Source organism: Pan paniscus, chromosome 3 (assembly GCF_029289425.2).
Source record: "Pan paniscus chromosome 3, NHGRI_mPanPan1-v2.0_pri, whole genome shotgun sequence".
Taxonomy (NCBI): Eukaryota; Metazoa; Chordata; class Mammalia; order Primates; family Hominidae; genus Pan; species Pan paniscus.
In genome coordinates this window covers 62,141,089-62,165,148 of record NC_073252.2, presented here as the reverse complement: position 1 = coordinate 62,165,148, position 24,060 = coordinate 62,141,089, and the positions used below count along the sequence as shown (strand labels likewise).

Sequence of the window (24,060 nt, the reverse complement as noted above, 5' to 3'; positions counted from 1 at the left end):
CATGAACTCATCGTTTTTTATGGCTGCATAGTATTCCATGGCGTATATGTGCCACATTTTCTTAATCCAGTCTATCATTGATGGACATTTGGGTTGGTTCCAAGTCTTTGCTATTGTGAATAGTGCCGCAATAAACATGTGTGTGCATGTTTCTTTATAGTAGCATGATTCATAATCCTTTGGGTATATACCCAGTAATGGGATGGCTGGGTCAAGTGGTATTTCTAGTTCTAGATCCTTGAGGAATCACCACACTGTCTTCTACAATGGTTGAACTAGTTTACACTCCCACCAACAGTGTAAAAGCATTCCTATTTCTCCACATCCTCTCCAGCACCTGTTGTTTCCTGACTTTTTAATGATTGCCATTCTAACTGGTGTGAGATGGTGTCTCATTGTGGTTTTGATTTGCATTTCTCTGATGACCAGTGATCATGAGCATCTTTTCATGTGTCTGTTGGCTGCATAAATGTCTTCTTTTGAAAAGTGTCTGTTCATATCCTTTGCCCACTTTTTGATGGGGTTGTTTGATTTTTTTCTTCTAAATTCATTTAAGTTCTTTGTAGATTCTTGATATTAGCCTTTTGTCAGATGGGTAGATTGCAAAAATTTTCTTCCATTCTGTAGGTCACCTGTTCACTCTGATGGTAGTTTCTTTTGCTGTGCAGAAGCTCTTTAGTTTAATTAGATCCCATTTGTCTATTTTGGCTTTTGTTGCCATTGCTTTTGGTGTTTTAGTCATGAAATCCTTGCCCATGCCTATGTCCTGAATGGTATTGCCTAGGTTTTCTTCTAGGGTTTTTATGGTTTTAGGTCTAACATATCTTTAATCCATCTTGAACTAATTTTTATATAAGGTGTAAGGAAGGGATCCAGTTTCAGCTTTCTGCATATGGCTAGCCAGTTTTCCCAGCACCATTTATTAAATACGGAATCCTTTCCCCATTTCTTGTTTTTATCAGGTTTGTCAAAGATCAGATGGTTTCCTTAAGCTGATAAGCAACTTCAACAAAGTCTCAGGATACAAAATCAATGTGCAAAAATCATAAGCATTCTTATACACCAATAACAAACAGCAAAATCATGAGTGAACTTCCATTCATAATTGCACAAAGAGAATCAAATACCTAGGAATCCAGCTTACAAGGGATATGAAGGACCTCTTCAAGGAGAACTACAAACCACTGCTCAATGAAATAAAAGGGGACACAAACAAATGGAAGAACATTCCATGCTCATGGTTAGGAAGAATCAATATCGTGAAAATGGCCATACTGCCCAAGATAATTTATAGATTCAATGCCATCCCCATCAAGCTACCAATGACTTTCTTCACAGAATTGGAAGAAACTACTTTAAAGTTCATATGGAACCAGAAAAGAGCCTGCACTACCAAGACAACCCTAAGCAAAAAGAACAAAGCTGGAGGCATCATGCCACCTGACTTCAAACTATACTACAAGGCTACAGTAACCAAAGCAGCATGGTACTGGTACCAAAACAGAGATATAGACCAACGAACAGAACAGAGGCCTCAGAAATAACACCACGCATCTACAGTCTATGGTATTTTACTATAGAAGCCCACCCTAAGATTTCAATTTAGCTCCCATGTAGTTCCCTGGTGCTTGGCAATCTCCTGACTCACTACCTTGTCACATGGTCTATCCCAAGTCAGTCCTTCTCCTCTTCCCATATCCCCCTACTTCAATATTCACCCATATGTGGCCAAGTCTTCCTGCACCTGAGCTCCTTGCAGAGGAATGAACAATAGTTTAAACATTAATGAATATTAAAATAAGTAAAGAAGAGATAAATCTCCATTTGTTTTGATAGTAGGGTGATCTTTGGTGAGCTTAGGAAAAGTTTCAACCAAGTAGTCATAGCATGATCCAAGTTAACATGCATTGAGCCAGGCGTGATGTAATCCCAGCACTTTGGGAGGCTCATGGGGGCAGATCACTTGTGTTCAGGAGTTCACGACCAGCCTGGCCAACATGGTGAAACCTCGTCTATACTAAAAGTACAAAAATTAGCCAGGCATGGTGGTGCATGCCTGTAATCCCAGCTACTTGGGAGGCTGAGGCAGGAGAATTGCTTGAACTTGGGAGGCGGAGGTTGAAGTGAGCCGAGATCGTACCACTGCACTTCAGCCTGGGCAACAGAGTGAGACTCCATGTAAAAAAAAAAAAAAAAAAATCAAGGCAAGTTAACAGGCATTGAAGATTAAAAGGGAAGTAAAGAAGGGGAGTTATCTGGTGTTAACAACTCGAGAAATTTTCTGTGAAGGGGAGTTTAGAAATGGTAGGACATGAAGCTGAAATTGAATATATGGTTGAAAAGGATTTTTTTGAAGACTTAGGATAAGAAAGCACTGTTACATGCCAGTGAGAATTTGGTAAAAAGGGGGAGATCTATGGTGTAAGAGAGAGAAAGAGGGAATAGTTGAAGAAATTATGTCCTCAAAGTGTAAGAGGGTATGATAGCTACAGCATAAGTAGAGGGGTTCAGCTTTAAGAGGAGCAGGGACAAGTCTTCCATCATGATATGAAAATAGAAAAAAACGTAGTTGGAAGATTTAAAATTTAGTAGTGGGAATTTGAGATGCTCTCCTCTGATGGATCTGTCAATTTTTGCATATTTATTTCTTTGGAATCTGTTTTCTATTGAATTTGAGGGTGCTAATCTGATGATGGTTTTATTTTGTCAATTAGCTGGTCATCAAATAGTTATCTGATAGCAGTGGACTTGGGAAGACTTTGGGGAGTTGGTTTCTGGAACTACATCTATTGGGATAGGCAGCTGTTGTAGAGGAACCAGCTGTTAATAATGATAGAAGGTACCTCCTAGGAAGTAGAACACAATTGGCACATTTAGTGATAGATAATGGAAAGTTCAGGAGAGAAACTAGTGATGAAGAAATGGATTAGAGCATAGCAAGATACATTCTATCAGGTGGGTTGAACATAGTAATTAGCAATCTATAATTAGCAATTTTGGTACATAGACTGGCATATAGTTTGTAGCAGGAAAGCCTGCCATCAGTTAACCTGTCCTCCCCAATTAACATTGGTTTAAGAGCACACTTCAGTCCAGGCACGGTGGCTCACACCTGTAATTCCAGCACTTTGGGAGGCTGAAGCTGGTGGAGGTCAAAAGTTCGAGACCATCCTGGACAACATGGTGAAAACCCGTCTCTACTAAAAATACAAAAATTAGCTGGGCTTGGTGGCAAGCGCCTGTAATTCCAGCTACTAGGGAAGCTGAGGCATGAGAATCACTTGAACCTGGGAGACAGAGGTTGCGGTGAGCCGAGATAGTGGCCATTGCACTCCAGCCTAGGAGACAAGAGCGAAACTCCATCTCAAAAAAACAAAACAAAACAACAACAAAAAAACAGACTTCAGTTCCAAGAATTTTAGAGAGAAGGCATTAAAGGCATTAGAACGGCAAGAGTAAGGCGGACCTTATCCTAGCTTTCTGGGGAGATCATTGAGATAGTAAATTCGGCATAGAAAATAAGATGTGAATCACTTTACCAGGACTGGCATGTTAATTTGGGAGGTGGTCCTACAAATAGTGCAGGGGTTTAGTTCCTACTATAAGGATCCATGTTTTCTGAGGTCTGAAGTTTTTACATATGGGTAGGCTTTCTATAAGTGGGTATAAAAGGAAATATTTTGCTAGACGAGGTGGCCCATGCCTGTAATCCCAGTACTTTGGGAGGCTGAGGTGGGAGGATCACTTGAGGCCAGGAGTTTTGAGACCAGCCTGGGCAACATAGTGAGACCCTGTCTCTATAAGAATAAAAATAAAAAAATTAGCCAGGCATAGGAGTGCACGCCTGTGGTCCCAGTTACTTAGGAGGCTAAGGCAGAAGGATTGCTTGAGCTCAGGAGTTGGAGGTTGCAGTGAGCTATTATCACACCTCTCCAACCTGGCTGAAAGAGCGAGACCCTATCTCTGACAACAACAAAAAACTAAAACATTATACTGACGAATACCACAAACATCATTAAATCTATAAAAAATAATGTAATATTTTCTTATTAACTGCTTGACATAACTCTAAAGTACTTTTTTTCTTCTAAAATATTTTGGCTGCATGCTACTTGATTATATTTTAGTATAGCAATATTTTATAATACCATTTTTTATACATTGATAGCTTTGAAAGGTTTCTTTCAGTTTTACAACTATTTATTACTAATGACATCCTAGCATGAAATCTGACACATTGCAATGCATAAAAAAGATGTACTTGCTGTTTCTAGTACTGCTATGGTTTTGTGCCCTAGAAGCACAGGAATTCTCATAAATTGGATCTTGTACATTTCCAATCAAAAGAAAAAAATGTAGGGGGGTTTGTAGTTGTATACACTGTGGCATTGTTCAGTGTACTTCTAAAAAGAGAGAATTTCCATTTTGACTAGGATTTGATAAGGACCAAATCTATTCCTTATGCTTTTCCTGCTAAGTATATTAGTTTTCTATTGTTGCATAACAAATCACCACAAACTTAGTGTCTTAAAACAATACATGTTTATCTCATAGCTTGTATGGGTAAGGAGTCCAGGTACAAACTGAGTCTTTTGCTCAGGGTTTCACCGGGCTATAATCAAGGTGCTTGCAGACTGTGTGCTTATCTGGAGGTTTGACAAAGGAAGAATCCACTTCTAGGCTTTTTCAGGGTGCTGGAAGAATTCATTTCTCTGGCTGACTGAAGGCCCTAGCTTCTTACTGGCTGTCCACTGGGGGCTACTCTCAGGCCTAGAGGCTGTCCACAATTCTCTGCCACATAGCTCTCTGCAAAGGCATTTTACAATATGACTGTTTGCTTAAGGGTGAATTTCTCACTTCAGTTTGCTAAGATAGTCTTATATAATGTAATGTAATCACAGGGCTGATATCCTAGCACCTTTTCTTGATAATGTAACCTGATTAAGGAATGACATCATTAATTTGCCATAGGCAAAGTATGATTGAAAGCAAGTCACAGGTTCCAATCATGCTCAAAGAAAGGGGATTATATAAGGGCATACCTTATTGGGAATCACCTTTGGGTGTACATGTACAATAATTTTCCATGGAGAAGCTTCTGTACATTTTGTGTCTTGTTTTCTTCTCACCACTTACATGGTTTTGTTGCCATAGGTCTAGACACATTGATATCATGATATGACCTCTGGCCCTACACTTTCCTGTCACTATGCCAGGTAGTCACTATAGTAGGTGTTTTTTCTAGTATTATGCCTGGAAGTTTCTTGCAATGGTTAGCAATGACTTAGCTCAACATGAAAGCGACCAGGAACCACACACTATCCCTCTAGAGTCAATCTAAAGATATTCTTAATTCAAATTCCCTTTGTCTGGGTCCCAAAAGTACACATGGCCATCTCAATACCACTTCATCTGCGGGGAAGGGTGACAGAGGGAAAGCAAGAGTGGAAAGAGACAGTCTTAACCAATTGCAATTAAAATACTTTTTTTTGGTGTGGGTTTTATAAAAACATGTGACCACGTGAAAACATATTTTCCAGGGCCCCAAGAGTGGACTGAAATAAGTGAGGAATTTGGAAATTAAGTTTCATTAGCTTTATAGGAAATCCATTTCAATTTGCCATTTATTTATTAACTTACTCGATAATTGTTCTCTGAATCTGAAGTGATGGCCAGAATTTTTAAAAAGTGTGAACATTTCTTATCCAATGAACTAGTTATAAAATCAAACAAATAAATGAAGAAAAAAACAGGAGCCAAGAGTTCCCAAGAAAGTAAGTAATTAGGCAGAACCTATCCGCTATACATCAGATAAAGATTCTAACCACTAGAGTTTAAAATATTTGGATTTAATTTATGAAAAACAATGAAAATCTGTTCCTTTCCCTTAGAGCTACATTTATTTTGCAATCATTGTGCTTCAGGGCTTCATTTAGTTTTTATGCATTGTATTTAAATTATGTGCTACTTAAATTTGTGACATATATAGTTTAAATTTTGTTTTGAAAAGCTAATTGGTGATTATTGCAAGGACTGCAGTTTTCTGACCCAAAAGGTCAGAAAAAGGTCTCTTTTTCTCTCTTCCTCCTCCCCACCCCAAAAATAAAAAATAGAAAAAGCCTTCGATTTTTTTTAGTTATCAGATTGCTGAGTGTTCAGGGAAACTGAACACTGTCCCACAAGACAAATTATTCCTTTAAAGTATTCGAGATAATCTTTGCTAGTGATTTGTTTAGGGTCAGTCATGTGTCCCAGTTCTAGCCAATTTAAGGGGAAGTACTGAGAGTTATGGGAAAGAGAGATCCATAATGAGAAGTGACCCTTTCTTTCTGCCTTTGACCCCTAGAATGGTGACAGCCAACTTCTAGTCAGGAAAAAAAAAAAGCCTAGTATAATCAGAGAAGCTGACTCAAAGCTCTGACTTAACTGATTCTGCATGTCTACCTCTGGACATCCTATAACATGAGATGGAAAAATGCCACTTCTAGTTTGACATTTTTATTCCTTACAACAGAACACCTTCTAATAGAAACAATGATGTATAAAATAAAAGTCAGACAAACACACACACATATAATATTTATTATGTTTTCTCTTAATACACATGCAATATGAGTTCATTTTGGGAATTTGGAATTACAGGAATTCACAAGGAAGAAATTTTTAAGAAATCATGCAGATAACTATATTAACAGTTTTCGTATATATTTATCTATTGCTGCTATGCATACGTTTTATATAACTTTTAAAGTTAGACTAATTGTTTTAAACTTGATTCCTAATAATCATAAAAATGATAAGCAAGATTATATTGAATCTGATTTTTTTTCTTTTAAAATTTCTTTTATTCATATGAGCACAATGTATAGTAATTAGAGAAGCCCAAGGCATTGGTTCAATGTAGGAAAGTGGACCACAGGTAAAATAGATGGAGTTCTAGAAGTATTTTAACTGCCTAAAAACATTATCTCTTCATGACTACCACCTAAGTTCTAAGACAAAGTCACTCTCAGGAAATTTCAAACTAATTTATGCTATGTTCCCTGGTAGACAATGTTTGTGGTACCTTCCCCAGAGTATTTTTTTAGCTACTATATTTCTATATTTCTGTTGAATAGGCTTAAATTGAACTAATGTAGGCTTTGTTCAATTTATTGTCATTAGTTAATGTCACTCCTGTACTAAACTGAATTGCTAAAAGAAATTCAATTTTTAACTAGTTTTATAGGCTAAGTAAAGGAAGAGAAACCAAGATAGAATCTCAAATATCTGATATATTGGATTGACTCTGTGGAACATTTCCTTTTTTACAAGGAGTCCTCACCTTTTATTATAATAGGACATAAAATAAATGATTGTAATATCGAATATGAAATATTGTCTGTTGAGTGGAATATCTTTAATTTCAAAGCCATATTTATCTTTTGTGCTATAAATTTTAGTTTATATATTACATTATAATTCATAGATTATACATTATAATTTATGGACCATAATATTCACATAGAATAATTATTTGTGTTATGTTTTTTATTACATATTGAACCTTAAGAGAGTTTGTTGGTTTGAAAACAATAAGCATATTGAAGCAATCTTGTTTCAATATTTACATTTTTATGTTTGCATATAAATAGATGAATAGATTATGTTATATTTTTATTGTAATAGACTTCTTTATATATATACAAAGTCAACTAGGACTTCTTAACCTTTTTTTGTGCTACGAGCTGCTGTGGCAGTCTGGTCCATCCCTCTCAGGATTGTGTTTTTAAATGCATAAAATAATACAAATAGGACTAAAATAAAAAATACATCGAAATATATATATATTTTGCATGAAATGTAGGTTAAGAACCCCTGAGTCAAGATTTCGAATAGCCCTTTAGTTAATGTGTAAAAAAAAAATGCCTGAGGCAATTCCTAAGACAGAGAGATCCATAATGAGCACACAAGAAGAACCAAGCTGAGATACATTCGTTAACACATGTGTGATAAAGCCCTTAGATTGTATCTGTACAAGTGTGTTATTTTTGCTTTTAAATCCAGAAGTAAGAATTATCAGTTTAGGAATAAGTATATGATAGAGACTTAGAGGACACTGGTTTTGTTTCAACTTATCTACATCCCTGTGTTATCTACAAGAACTATAAAATCTTGGAATGGGTTTATGTGCCAACTTGAGCATTTTAGCACACTATAGAATTTTAGCCTTGTCCAATTCAACTGTAGAACTGGGCCATGAATTGGTTAATTAAAGGTATGAGTTTAATGGAAAAGAAGCTATGAATGAAAGAGTGAGTACACAGAGGGAGTTCAATTGAGACAGAATTGGAAAGTAAGGTAGGATATGAAAAAAACAACAACACAACACTATAAAACTGAAGTATGAGAGGAGAAAATCAAAGAAAGAAAGGACGTACCATTAGTTGGCAATTTGCTTTCCATAATACCACACACCTGGAGTATTTAGAAATTACATTTCATCTTTTGTGTGGCAGTACATAGCTCATATAAATATAATGGTATCTTACCTATTTAAAAAATGTTAAATGGCTTAATTTCTTTTAAGACTCTTATGTTTTTCACATTAAATGGGTATTATACTCCCACTATTTTCATCCCTTTCCATTTTTCATGGAAGAGGTAGACACAAGCCTGAATTAAATAAAGAGGTCTTGTTGTGCAGACATATTTTGGAAACCATACTATTTAATGTGAATATCAGTAGGTGTTAGTTGTGCCATGGGCTGCTGTGGCAGTCTAGTCTATCCCCTTAAGATTGTGTTTTTTAAATGCACAAAATAATGCAAATAGGGCTGAAATAAAAACATTACATGGAAATATAGTGTTGTGCATAGACTGCAGGTTAAGAAACCCTGCATCAAGATCTTTCCCTCCTTCCCCTGACATGTTCTGTCTTCTTTGATCTGTACAGACTGAAGCTGTAGTTTTCTCTCCGGAGTTCCTTTTGTGTATCAAGCATCTTTTTGCTTGTGCATTTGCTTAATTTTGTTTTAATTTTTCTCAGTTATTTATGAAATATGGATTTAGTAAGATCAGGAGAGAGACAAAAAATTCTTCACATCAAAATAGAGGTCATACTATGCATAGAGCATACTCAGTATGAGTATTTTCTTAGTTGCATTTGGAAACATTGTTATTTTATGGCAATTAATTGCCACAAACTCCACAGACTAGATAGCCTAGAGGAATGTTCTAAACCCCTGTCCAAATCCTAACCCCTCTAAAATTTCCCTTTATATAGAGATACTTCACAACCTGTACCACATAAATAGGATGAAGGAGAACTACTCATAGTCTTGTCAGGTTGCTGGAGTGGTTGGTGGGGTTGGTTACTGACTCCTCCAAATGCCAGAATGCTTTTGAAGCCAAAGAGAAAAATAGATTCATTTTTTTTCTTTTTAACTATAGGAGGGAAAGTTGATATTATGGGCAAAGGGCTCTGTGCTCTATGTATTATATAGCATAAAACTCTAATTGCTAATATGCCCCTTTTGGAGAAAAACTCACCAAAGCATGCTGAGTTTAGACCTGTGTTGTGGTTTCTCACCTTTGTTTTTTTGGCATCCTTGTGCCTTAGGCTGAAGGTATTTTAAATATTAGTACATTATTATGCAAAGAGAAAGTGATAAGAAACCTACATAATGTGTTATATGAGGTCAGAAAAGGCAGAGATTAATTTAGAAGCTTATGAGGAAGAGAAAATATTTTAGTATTTTTCCTGAAGACTTTTCTTTAATAATTGAGGCTCTGAAAACTGAGTTTCTAAAAGAATGATAACTTAAGTGTAAATCCTACTTTGTTTGTATGTAAACATGCTCCAACATTTGTGTTAATCATTCCCAGATGGAGAGATTCATTACCTTACCCTTCTTCATATGACTTCTTGTGTAGTCTATCAATCACAGAGAAAAATATCCATAGATAAGTGGATCAAAGCATGGGTTTAAAAAGGCAAAGAGAAAGAAGAAGTGATTTACTGGGTCTGACACCCTGTTTAACATTTCAGGATCAAACCAATACCAAATTCCTAGGACATAGTAGGGAGTCCAGCAGACAGTAAATGAAGTGGCAAATGCAACCGTCATTTTTAGAGTCTTCAGCCGTGCTCTTGGTATATTGTTCTTGGACTGATTCAGTTGTAGTTCTGTTGGATAGAGAAAAGAGCAGGTGTTTAAAGATCAGTTTTCTTACAAAACCAAAGTGGACAAAAAGGAAGACAGCATCACTAATTCAACTTAATCAATGGGAGAAAATTTCCATTATTTTAAATAATAATAATTTGTTTGAAAAGCATGTTTTAATAAGAGTTTTCCACTATGTCACATAATGAATAGAAAAGTTTGAAGATGATAGTGCTCTTATTTCTGCCAAAGTAATCTGGATTTGAAATATGGGGTACTCAAACTCTTAACATATAAATTTAAAAGAGTAGATGAGGTTGAGCTCAGTTTAATTCTTTCTTAAAAAAATTATTTTTTTATTTTAATAGGTTTTTTTGGGGACTGATGGTGTTTGGCTACATGAATAAGTTCTTTGGTGGTGAGTTCTGAGATCTCGGTGGACCCATCACCTGAGCAGTGTACGCTGTACCAAATGTGTAGTCTTTTATCCCTTGCCACCCCCAACCCTTTCCCCCGAGTTTCCAAAGTCCAGTGTATCATTGTTATGCCTTTGCATCATCATAGCTTAGCTCCCACATATGAATGAGAACATATGATGTTTGTTTTTCTATTCCTGAGTTACTTCACTTAGAATAATAGTCTCCAATTCTATCCAGGTTGCTGCAAATGCCATTATTTTGTTCCTTTTTTATGGCTGAGCAGTATTCTATAGTACATATATACCACATTTTTTTATTCACTTATTGATTGATGGGCATTTGGGCTGGTTCTGTGTTTTTGCAATTGCAAACTGTGCTGCTATAAACATTCCTGTGCAAGTATCTTTTTCATATAATGCCATTTTTCCCTCCTGGGTAGATACCTAGTAGTGGGATTGCTGGATCAAACGATGGTTCTACCTTTAGTTCTTTAAGGAATCTCCACACTGTTTTCCATGGTGGTTGTACTAGTTAACATTCCCACCAACAGTGTAAAAGTGTTCCCTTTTCACTGCATCCCTGCCAACATCTATTATTTTTTGATTTTTTGATTATGGCCATTCTTGCAGGAGTGAGGTGGTATCACATTGTGGTTTTGATTTGCATTTCCCTGATCATTAGTGATGTTGAGCATTTTCCCCTATGCTTCTTGGCCATTTGTATATCTTCTTTTGAGAATTGTCTATTCATGTCCTTAGCCCACTTTTTGATGGGATTGTTTGTTTTCTTCTTGCTGATTTGTTTGAGTTCTTTGTAGATTCTGGGTATTAGTCCTTTGTCAGATGGACAGATTTGAAGATTTTCTCCCACTCTGTGGGCCGTCTGTTAACTCTGCTGATTATTTCTTTTGCTGTTACCGAAGCTTTTTAGTTTAATGAAGTCCCATCTATTTATCTTTGTTTTTGTTGCATTTGCTTTTGGGCTCTTGGTCAGGAAGTCTTTGCCTAAGCCAGTGTCTTAAAGGGTTTTTCCAATGTTATCTTCTAGAATCTTTATGGTTTCAGGTCTTAGATTTCAGTCTTTGATCCATCTTGAGTTGATTTTTGTGTAGGATGAGAGATGAGGACCCAGTTTCATTCTTCTGCACACGGCTAGCCAATTATCCCAGCACCATTTGTTGAATAGGATGTCCTTTCCCCACTGTATGTTTTTGTTTGCTTTGTGAATTCTGACTTCAAAACAAAATTATGTTCACTGAGTATCTCTGCCACTAAGGATAGTAAGTATCATATGTGGATGAAAGTGTACTACCCCAAATTATCTGTCTCAACTGTGTGCTTCTTTCTATGATATCTGAAATAATTTCACTTTTCATATTAATACAGCCATTAAAGTTCATAGGTTACACTTGTGAAGAAATTTGCTGGAAATTAATGGAATTGCTGACTTTTTACAGTCAGGCTGCCTACCTGAAATTTTGGACTTAGTTCTTAAAGGTAAAAAGGTGCAATTTTGAAGTGCTCAAAATCTGTTCTTGTATTTCATAATCGAGAACTTCTGTGTCAAGTAAGAAATACTCTTCACACACTATATTTTTTTTTGAGGGAAACAGATAGTGCTATTCAGAAATAGTCATTCTGAAATTTCTTATTAATTGGTCACCAAAGGGTGGACATATAGAGGAGAACATTTACATGCATGGTGTTTTAATTATAAAATTAATTTTTATCTAGAAATATTAAAGTAATTTATTAAATACAGACTTATGGATTTTTAGCAGACAAAACTAATTACTGTTTACTCTGTGCCTTGAGGTCTTGCTCTTTTCACATACTATTCTTTTTTTTTTTTTTTTTCTGAGTTTCGCTCTTGTTGCCCAGGCTGGAGTGCAATGGTACAATCTTGGCTCACTGCAGCCTTTGCCTCCTGGGTTCAAGCGATTCTCTTGCCTCAGCCTCCTGAGTAGCTGGGACTACAGGCATGTGCCACCACACCCGGCTAATTTTTGTATTTTTGGTAGAGACAGGTTTCATCGTCTTGGTCAGGCTGGCCTCGAACTCCTGACCGCAGGTGGTCCGCCTGCTTCGGCTTCCCAAAGTGCTGGGATCACAGGCATGAGCCACCGCACCTGGCCTTCACACACTATCGTTTAATCCTCAATATCTGTAAACTTTGGTGACACATCCATTTAAAATTCAAAAAACCATCTTGGCTTAGCACATGACTGAAAATGAAAAAAATATCAAGACAACCACAACATGTCATGCTTTTTCTTCTTTTGAAACATCATCACAGTTGATAATTGGTTTACTGTTTATGACTTTTCTGCTAGACTGTAGTCTCCATGAAAGCAGGATACTTACTAGATTTTTCTTATTCACCATGGTATCCCCACCTAGCACAGTTTCCAGCAACATTGAGTAGTCAGTATGTATTAATCAAATAAATAAAATAATAAATAAATGTGTTCATAATATTTATTCCTTCCTGCCTCTGCTTTTTTGTTTTTCTGCTTATGTACTGCTCATATTTCTTCAGATTAACTCCTATTTGAGATTCACCTTCTTATTTTCCCTCTACCCTTCTTAGATATTGCTTATAAAATGGAATCTCTCAAGATAAGATTTTGAAGGCAAATTGTTCTTGCAGTATACTTTTTTGGAAATATTAAATACCATTTTGTGCTGGCAGGTGGAAACTGCCCAATTCCCTATTAGAGAGCATCACCATGAATATTTTCTTTTGAAAATATCTACTGAGACTATTCATGCTATAATAATTAAGATGATTTCCCTGATAAGTTGTACCAGATATAACTTATGCACTATGTCATTGATAACATGTCTTTTGGATGTCATGCCAACATAACAATGTTTATTTCATAAATTTATAAATTTTAGTTTTTGGGAATGCACCATTTTACTAAAGCAAAAAAGGTACAAACACGTGTGAAGTTTTGAATGAAATAATTACATAGTCAATATTTCGCATATTAACATACACACAAATGTGCATAGTTTATGTTGTGTAAATATATGGGATTTGAATATAAAATGAAACAGCTTACTTTAGCTAATTTATTGGATAGCATTTAACAAGTTGTACTTTGCTATAGTCTAGATATCACAATTTGTACTTGCTGCCCAGCAGAAACCATTTGCCAATTCTTATCCTGGGTTTTAATGGAATAATCATTCTTTCTTATTTAATTTCATGGTGCAAATGTAGAACAGCAGAAGATATTAAGTAACCTTATCTGTAAATTGATTATGATAAAACCATAATAAAAATATTACCTTATGGGGTGATTGTGACTATTAAATGAGCTAATATATGCAAACTGCTTAGAACAGTATCTGTCACATAGTTCATGCCACTCTGTTTTGAGCATTTTATTTAAAAACTGCCCACAAATGACACTAAATCTAAGGAATACATACCGTAGGGGTCCTGATGAAGGACCCGTGTCAGGGTGAAGATGATTTTTGCATTGCAGATCAGCATGATGAAAAGAGGGATGATGAAGAGGCAGCTGAAGGTGAAAAAGTTATAAAATGCTTGATGCCACCATTGTGAAAAACTGCAGTGTGTTACACATTGAGAGAAAACTTTTGTCTGTCCGGAGCTGTCTGCTAGATGAATCATCCTGAAGATGTATAACTGTATGAGACAATAAAAAGCTATGTTACTTTTTTCCATATGGTATTTGAAAGTTTTCTCTTTGGTACTCTGCTAGCCTTCTAACATGTTACCTAAAGCAATTTCTAAGCTCCTTAGTGTTATACTTCTGACGTTTCTATGAAAAGTCATGTGAATATTTACTTAAAATATGTTTGGGTAAGTGTCAATAGATCTGTAAGATTTTGGATTTTTTAGAAATTATTTCAACCTTGAAGAATAATCATCCCTCAAGGATTTAAACGTTGTTTGTATTTCAGTTTCCAGTACAATTATGCTGAGTAAACTTTTTGCAAGTGATTTTGCTCATAAGTTATATCTGCAGTAACTACAACTGTGTCTGGCACTTAAAATGTACCCCCCAAAATACATATTTAAATTTTATTTTAGAGACAGAAGCCCTATTAAAATGACATTTTAAAAAAATGGTCAAAAGACATGAAGAGACAGTTGCTCAAAGAATGATGGAATATGTCAAAACAAAACAAAAAAAACAAACAAAACAACCCAGGAACCAGCTGAAAAGAGCTTCCACTGGCCAAATCTGGGGCAGTTTAAGCATTAAAATACAAAAAAGAAACTGATCTAAAAGAATGAGAAACTATTGAATAAAGTATGAGCCCATACTTATAAAAATTACAAGATAACAAAAACAACAAATAAATGGGGGGAGAAAAACCTCTTCCATAATGTAGAATGCCAACTAATAAATGAAAAGGAATAAACGGAATTAGTGATTACCAAATGTTAATCACTATAATAAGTGATTACAGCAAGAATCATCAATAGCTGGTAAAAATAGTGGGTGGAAGTTTGAGGAGAACAGGATGTTTACAAAATCTCAAAGTATCAGTCTGCAGGATACTTATTCATTGTAAGGAATACAATAATAACTTTACAGAAGAGAAATAGCTAGATAAGTATGTTAACATTGCCAATAATAGGACCTATTGCCAATGTCTGTCTCCTTATGTAATGCATTGAGAACTTAGCCTCACTAATTTGGTATTTTTGCTTAAAGTGTATAACCTGAATCTAACCTTGAGAGGACAAATCCCAATTGAGAGACATTTTACAAAATGACTGGACTGCACTCTCCAAAAATGTCAATATCATGAAACACAAAGAAAGACTGAGAAATGGTTCCAGCTAAAAGAATACTAAAGAGGTATGCAACTGAATCCACCACATAATCTTGGATTTTCTTTTGTTAAAAGGGCAAAAATTAAACTGGGACAACTTATGAGCTCTGAATAGAACATATAAATTAAATAGTGGTATTGTATCAGTGTTAAATTTCTTATTTTGACAATCATTACTGTGGCTGTGTGTGAGAGGCCTTAAACACACATTGAAGTATTGAGGGGTAAAGAAAAATCATGTCTACAGCTTACTTTTAAGCAATTGGGAAAAAGTAAATAAGATAAAATAAATAAGCAAATGTAAAATATTAATATTTGAGAAAATCTGGGTGAAGGTATCCAGAAATATGTATGATTCTTGTAACCATTCTCTGAGTGTCAAATTATTTTTAAAAAGCCTTTATCCTACAACTTTTAAAAACACAAACTGAATCAACAATTAAGAAAATGTTGCAAGTAGTTTTCAAAAATAAATTCTAGTGGACATTTATTCATTATTCCTCTATTCATTAAACACTTCTTACCTACTTATTTATAAGCTTTTCCCCTGAGAAGTTTCATTTTACTGTGAAACATTATTAAAATGAAATGATGAGAGTTTAAGCATTTTTAAATTGATAGCAAGTAAATTCAAACAAAAGTGTTACAATATTTTTTATTTTAAGCAAATGAGGGATTCTATTTTTTTAAGTTTTTGATTGAATTAGAAAATTTTAATTACAATATTAAGAAACATGATTCTTTTCTACCCTACCAACAAAAAACACTATTAAATATTTTAAAAATACTTCATTTTTTTTAAAAGGCATACTCCACTCCCACTCCCATCACCTCAAAAGGGAAAGAAACCTTGGCCCTGTTAAATAAGTTAAAAAGTTGATTTTCAGTTTCAGAGCTTTTTTCATTTTCAAGGGGAAAAAAATGATTTTAAATTCATCCACTAGAGGGCGTCTAATAATTTTACTATCACTCCAGTCAAGAAACCCCAACAAGTGCATTCAGCTAATTTTATCCTATGATTCAGACTTTTTTCCCACATTACAAAGTGAGCCTTTTAGTTTTCTGTAATTCTTTGCAACCTGACCTTATTTAAAGTTCAGCTTTGAATTAGATCCAACAGAGGCTGTGAGTTAAAGTCTTTGGAAGGGTTACTTCACGTAGAACCTGAGAATCTTGTATTTCTTTAAGGTTTTAGCTACTTCCCTCTGTACCATCCCAGCTGGACTTGGAACCATATGACCTGAGTTTTACTTTCTGCTCTGCCCTGGGCCACATTTTCATCTTAATATTTCATGTTTTAAAGGCATAATGATGTCACTGACTGGCTGATGAAATCCCAAGCGTAGGTAGTATGCTACATGAGGGGCAAGTTTTTTGCTAACACCACAAAGGTCTCTGGCCCAATGAGTGGAGTTTGATAGTAGTTCTTGTGACAAGTCTAATGTTATTGCATGCCAGTTTTGAGGAGAGATGAAAACATTTGAAAAGCAGTGTGTTTTTTTTCTACGTTTGTCCATATTTCTTACTCAGGCCTCTCAGGCATTACTTGGCCTTTCCGTTTTCACACCAACTTGGTGAGTTCTACTATAAGATTCTAAAAAGATGGGTAGTGTGTGGTTCAAATTGGTTCATTTGTAACTGGAAAAAATTTATAATTAAAAAAATAAAATATGTTTAAAAAAGCCATAATGATGAAACTTTCAATTAGCAATGACTTTGAAACATAGTACTATGATTGAGTTAATGGCTATCTTATTTAACACATGTTTATTTTTTAGGCAACTCTTTGGTAAAACAAACTATAGCTGGCATTCTCTGTCATAAAAGATAAAGCAGTTATATCCTTCAATCAGGGAATTTAATATTTGGTAGTGCAGATTTAAAATGTATGTGACCCAGATAATACAAGATAGACCAATAAATTTTAAGAAAGGTATAATAAAGTGTACACAAATTCAGAATCTTACTTGCCCATAAATTAACTTGCTATTGTCTTAGTTCCATTTATTTTGTGCTCCAAGGCCATGTTCATTTGAATGATTAATATAGAGATCCACTTTGCTTTTAGTTGTTCATTTGTCCTTGGATTATATTTCTTTAATTTCGGTATATTTCTCCTCTCTTGCCCCTGGCCCTGCTTCTTATCAGTGTTTGCTTTATTTTGCCATAAACAAGAACATTCTGTTTTTGTTTTTCACAGTCAATTGCAGTTGTTCATTTCTTCTTAGAATATTATCTTTAACACTCACCTTACCCACACTAATTACACCCTTACCTAGTGTTGTCTGCAGGTAATTATCTTCAGATGTGTGCTTCAGTTTCCTCATCTACATACATGGAGAAAATACTAATATCTACCTCTAAGGCCTATCATGACAATAAATGAGATAATACATGCAAAGCACCTGGAATAGCGCCTGGAACACAGAACGGTATAAATCTTTACCATTATTATAATTAAAACTTGAGGCACACAATTTTTATATGTATCCATATGCATTTATATGTTTATAAATGTGTATCATATATATTTTTTTCTTGATGTGTTTTAAGCATCAGTTTTCACTTCAAGCTTTTTCTGCCTTTTTCTTCCCCAGCCCCCTACAGGTAAAAAGGAAATAGACAATATTGCAGTGTTCACTGGGCAGAGTTGTGTAGAGTGTAGCAGTTAAAAGAGCTGGCTGCACCCATTAACTCGCATGGCACATGTATACATATGTAACAAACCTGCACGTTGTGCACGTGTACCCTAAAACTTAAAGTATAATAATAATAAAATAAATAAATAAATAAATAGGAAGCCTCTGACTGTTAAAAAAAAAAAAGAGCTGGCTATGGATATGGCCATATATAGATAACTAAATATACTGATATACTGAGATTTCCACTTAGTAAACAGTAATTTTGGGCATGTTATATAATATTGGAGGTTTAGTTTCTTCATGTGTAAAATAAAGATAATGATTGTACATAATTTATGTGATTGTTGGAAGCATTATATGAAATATTGCCTGTAAAAGCTTATTTATTTAATATTTATTCACTGCCTGTTCTGTGAACCTAGCATGTAAAAGCTTTTAGCCAAATTCCTGGCACATATTTATGTCTTCAAGCATTATTTATCATCATCAACATTATTGCTGTTGTTATTTCTGCTAGTAGCACAGTACTATGTTGTAGCACAATGTTAGGCATATTGTACCTGTGTGATAATATTTACTGAATTTAAACCGTTGGCCAATGTCAGTATTGCATTCTACACCAGTAAATTCTCTGTGTGTTAAGGCAAGCCTCCACACATCTTCAGACGACATATCTTTACACTAAGGACTAAGGAGTGGCCCACATTTCTTGCCGGCAGGCCTGGGTTAGCCATAGAATTTAAAAGCTGTCAATATGTAATACTCTGTATTAGGACAGATAAACTAGTGATAAGCTTAACACAGATAAGCTATGAACTCTTTCTGCAAATAACCTGCTACTCTGGAATTCTTGTGGTATTAAATGACTCTTATTAGATACCATGTGATTTTAAATTAGATACGGGCACATCTAATTTAGGAAATGTCTTCTCTTCAATTTATATTTACCACCCTAACCACAGATGGTCTTAAACCAAAGCTATCCCAGGGTGTTTGCTGCTTTTTCTTTTCCTCCTTCCCTCCTTTGTTTTTCTTTTCTACCTTTCCTCCTTTTTCCTCCCCTTCCCTTCTTTCCCTCCCTCCCTTCCTCCTTTCCTTCCTTCCTTCCTTCCTTCCTTCCGTCTTTCCCCACTTTTATATACGATACCTCCAAGACTTGAATTACTGTGCTCTGGCATGTATAATTTGCAGAGTGAGTATGATAGCTTTGTGACCAGGGAGTAGTTTACTAATCAGTCAGAATGCATGCTATAATTTTGAAAAATTTGAAATAATCCACTTTTATATAAGCATTTCTTTTTGCTGTTTCTTAAAGAACCAACAATTCCGTACTCATATTTCTGTACTTTTTCTTTCCTGACTTCAAAAACTCTTTTATGAAGGTAAGAAGAAAGGATGGTCTTAGGAAGAAGGGAAAAGAAGAAAAATAAATATTAAATTAGTATTTAAAATTAAGGTGTAAAGTCTTAGATGATTTTATAAATTGTATGACTTATTCTTTACAATTACTCTTTTAAATGTAAGTAATTTGCTCAGAGTCACATAGCTGGTAGGCAGTATTACTGAGATTTGAGCACAACTCCATTTGAATCTCACACTCATGCCACTTTTACTATCCCATTGGCTTTTGAACTTTGCTGCAAGGAGATAGGAAGTCTTTAGTAATTGTGACTGAGAGCTAGTGAATAACCAAGTGGAGGACTGGTCCTCCTTTCCCTCTATTTTAACCAGAGCAGCTCCACTTATATCTGTTTCATTCATTATGGCATTTTGTACAGGATTTTTTGTATAGGTTTTTTTAATGTACAGGATTTTTTGTACTGTATTTTATTTAAAAATTTTTAACAGACACGTAATAATTGTGTATATTTATGGGGTACATTGTGATATAGAATTTTTTAAAAAGAATTCTATTACTAGCGTAAAGTTTGAAAGTTTCTATGCCACACTATGCTAAAACTTCTGAGAATGCACTGCCGAATTATCACAGAACATAGCTTCTGAGGTTAATAATGAGGAAAGTGGAAAATCTGGGAGGCCAATTTGAAATTTGGTCGTTCTGAGCTGAGGCAAAATGTCATAAATTCCCAGATCCCCAGCCCTGAGTGGTGAAAACATGTTTGTTAAGTGTTTTTTTTTCAACTGAGGTATGAATTACTCAAATAATAGAAAATTGGTATGTGTACCAAAAGGATGAAAATTAAAGTTACTCTTTTAATGTAAATTAGGCACAATAGGACGTGCCTTGTCAATTACATTTTTATAATTGACCACAGAGCATGGTGAAGCATGAGACACACTCATCATGCATCACAGTCTAGAAATAAAAAGCCCTCTTTCTCTCTCATATTCCTTATCAAATATATGTAACATTAGTTATGGGATTGAAATCTCTTTTATTCAGAGAAATTGAAGAGAGCCATAATAAAAGGAAAGAATAAGACAACACGAGTCCAACAGAGCACGTGACACTGGGAATGCTAATGAATCCTTTTAAATCAGTGCTTTTTGAACTGCAGGATATGCTCAGCAATGAGTTGTAAAAAACAGTAAAAAATAAAACAAAACAGAATAGAATATTTATTTCATCAAAATTTTTTCTCAGTTATATGTGTGAGAGAAAGAGACAGAGACACAAACAAGGTTTCAGTGTAGTGTGTATTTCTTACTTTGGATTATTGCAAAAGGATTTGAATGCCATTGTCTTCATAGGTTTAGACCTTAGCTCTCTTATATATGAAATAGGGATAATAACAAAGCTCCTATTTACCTCATAGAGTTAACGTAAATATCAGCATTACTTATGTGAGGTTATTCAGGAAACTTCAGCAAAGTGCTTTAAAGTGTTGTTGAAAGTAAGGATGAGTCATGTGTTTTACAAAATAAAATAACACCATTTTCTGTGGCTCACATTCACATAAATCTCTCTAGTAATGTATTTGAGGTCAGACTATTACATGAAATTCCTAAACAATTCAAAGTTAAGTTCCTATTTTCTTTTTGCTACATCAAGTTAGATAAATATTTGGCGTTATCTTTCTATTATTGCTGTTAATACTTAGATGAAAAGAATTGGATTGATAAAGCAATATTTTATTTATAGCTTCTAGGAGACTTCATCTAAGAAGAATCACATCATGAGTTTGCCCTTCAGTTATTATTGCAGATAGGATTATTTCTACTTTGGTTTGGATTTTAATCTACATCAGCACCTCAAATTACCAACTACTTTACACATAGTTGTAATTACACAGATCTTATATTGCCAACAGTCATGTCCTAAAGCAAATGATTTTACTTCTCGTAGCCTGCCTTCCCTCTCCCTTCTACAAACAAATAGGCAGACAAACAAACACTCCCCTTCTCAACCGGATCATTTCAATGGTTTTACTATTTTAATTCCTAGGCTAAAAAAAATTGGAACTTTATTTCCCCCTGCTCTATTATTAACTCTCTCAATCCAATTTGTTGTCAAGTTTTGTATTTTATTTGAAATGTCTCTTTTACTATCTATTCTCTTTGATACCACCCTAGCCCCCTGATCACCTCATTGCCAGATGATTTTTTAAAAAGTCTTTGTTTTATTCCACTCCATTTGGGCCATTTGGGCCTACATAAATTTTCCTAAAGACTTTTTTTTTCTTTTTTGAGAAGGTTCTCATTCTGTCACAGAGATTGCAGTGCGTTGCAGTGGTGCATCATGGCTCTCTGCAACCTCTGCCTCCCAGGCTCAAGCGATTCTCCCACCTCAGCCTCCCGAGTAGCTGGGACCACAGGTGTGTGTCATCATGATCAGCATTTAAGCAATTTTTTTTTATATAATTTGTTGATATGGGGCCTCCCTACATTACCCAGTCTGGTCTCGAACTCCTGGCCTCAAGTGATCCTCCCACCTCAACCTCCCTGCCAACCTCCCGGGTAACTTGGACCATAGGTGCGAAAGTGGAAAGAAAGAATGTGGAAAATTTTAAGAGCATAAGCCTTAGCTAAATCACCTCATTTCAGGTGATATATTTGCTAAACTTATTCTTATATATTGCATCACTGTGAAAGAAATCATATATTTTTCTTCAGAAAATGAAAACATTTTAGTTTTTCCCATTATTATTATGAAACACACACATATTCAAAAGAAATATTAAAGTGAGAAATTGATGGGATAAAACAGTTATCCAGCTTTCTAGTGTCTTGTGCTATATAGTGAGTTCTGCATGGCAGTTTTTTTTGTTTGTTTGTTTTTGTTTTTTAACCATCTGGTCAGTTAAAAAAAGTCTAGATAAATTTCCATTTTCAGAGGCAAGTTTTGGAGGATCCTAGTTAATTCTGATTTATTTCTTGACACATCCTTGTATCCTGGGTTTATCATGTACATTTAAATGCAAGAGAAAACTTGTTCATCTGCTATTAACATTCTTTGTTATTTTCAAGAATTTGTCCTTTTCTTCGGGGATCTGATTGTTAAAATGGCAGGTTCAGCAGGTCAGTTAACTAGGCTGCTTCTGGTGAAGGCAACCTGGAAAGATGACTGCCCTCTGTGGGGAGGGCCTGTGCCTACTCTGTCAGTCATCATATGGTTTTCTCAATAAGCTGCCTCCAGCAAAACTCAAACTAACTTTAGGGAAATATTTGGATTTCCAAACGTCCAAGATGTCTTACTTTTCTTCTATATTCAGTCCCACTTAGCTGCAAACTGCAGAGCAACATACTAACCAAGAATAATTCTCTCTAAGCTGCAGTGACAGAATTCTTAAAATTTCCACTGAAGAAACCCTAAATAAGAAACATTATAAATATTTTCTACCTAGGCAAATTTCATAATTCCTAAAAATTATCTTAACTAAACATTAAAGCCATGTCAACCAAAACAAAAAGAAAAACAGATAAAATAATAGGATGGAGATAGGGTCAAGTTTGAGAATCGCAATTTTTTGGGGGAAGCATTTGCTACATAATAGAGATTATGTGAGCTACTTTATTTATTTATTCATCACAAAAGCAGTATTAAGTAAGCATTAACCCCCATGTTACATTTTATCGGTAAAGGAACTGAAACCAGAGAGGTTAAGAAGTTTGCCCAAGGTAACAGAACAGAGCCAGAATTAAACTTCACTCTCTGACTTCCAGAACCCAAGCTCTTAAAGGTAATACAGTACTTCCTTTGATAAGACCTTATATCAAATTTAGATAGGAAATCTATGATCACCATATCCAAATAAGTTTGTGTATAATGGCTTACCTGTGGTCCCGCAAAGACACTACTGAGGATCCAGGCCAGGCCAACCATGGACTGTCCGAGTTTGCTGTTGCTTTTCAAAGCTAGGGGCCTCGTGATAGCCAGGGAGCGGTCTAGGCTGATCACCACCATCATGAAGGCTGGGGCATACATGGAGAAAAGCTTTAGATAACTGAGAACTTTGCAGAGTAACTCTCCAGCATACCATTGGACTGTAATGTTCCACATCCCATCCAGTGGCATGACAATCAGAGTCTCCAACAGGTTCGCTAAGGTCAGATGTTTTAAGAGCAGCTTCATTCTTGAGAGCTTTTTCCCTTTCTCTTTCTTCTGTGTCCACTTCTGAAGTTTCAACAAGAAAGAAGCATTAAAGGTCGCAGAGAGCAGAAAAAGGAAGAAAGTAACCGTCACTCGGATCTTTCCAGACAAGGTCAGAGTGGGGAGGTTGCCCTGCATCAGTGGGATGCTGTTGTTGATGGCTGAACAGTGATTTTGATTCTGTTCAGGAGAGGCACTGTTTGCCATATTTTCCCAGGACAGAGCTTCAAGCCTTGTGTCTCTGGTGCATCTGATATTTTATTGTAACCGAATCTAAAGTCCTGTTTTATTTCTGCCTTCTTTAGATGGAAACGTCACAGGTTTAGACGTATGTCAAATTTTGTCCCTGAGATACTTAATGTGAAAGATCAAGGTTAACTTGTTTTGTGTATTGGTAATCCAACAGAGTGCTAAAACAGAGCAGGCCAAACGCATTCTGAGGGCCACATGTAACTGTAGCACCTCAGCAGATGGTCTGGCTTT

At 35.4% G+C, this 24,060-nt stretch overlaps 1 protein-coding gene, 1 long non-coding RNA gene and 1 other non-coding gene across 5 annotated transcripts in view; 2 read left to right on the top strand and 1 right to left on the bottom strand.

Annotated features, from left to right (window-relative positions):
- LOC117979984 (uncharacterized) overlaps positions 1-24,060 on the top strand; it is a 377,942-nt gene that overhangs the window by 28,696 nt on the left and 325,186 nt on the right. Inside the window, exon 5 of one of the 2 annotated variants that reach the window (XR_008625159.3) lies at positions 963-14,262. The exons of the other annotated variant lie outside the window; for it this stretch is intronic. This is a non-coding gene — a long non-coding RNA (uncharacterized LOC117979984). Of the gene's footprint in view, positions 1-962; positions 14,263-24,060 lie in introns of those variants that run through there. 2 annotated transcript variants of the gene reach the window in all.
- GNRHR (gonadotropin releasing hormone receptor) lies at positions 9,924-23,784 on the bottom strand. 2 transcript variants are annotated; one of them, XM_003815810.7, is made up of 3 exons: positions 23,263-23,784; positions 14,005-14,224; positions 9,924-10,168 (listed from the first exon to the last, which is right to left on the bottom strand). In XM_003815810.7, the coding sequence occupies exons 1-3, from the start codon at positions 23,782-23,784 to the stop codon at positions 9,924-9,926; spliced, it is 987 nt and encodes a 328-aa protein (XP_003815858.1). The 2 variants fall into 2 exon arrangements, with proteins under 2 accessions (XP_003815858.1, XP_003815859.1); XM_003815811.7 differs by having other exon boundaries at positions 10,033-10,168; positions 14,005-14,096.
- On the top strand, positions 16,672-16,822 carry LOC112439711 (small nucleolar RNA SNORA62/SNORA6 family). Its single transcript, XR_003027949.1, has one exon. It is a non-coding gene; the product is annotated as a small nucleolar RNA SNORA62/SNORA6 family (small nucleolar RNA).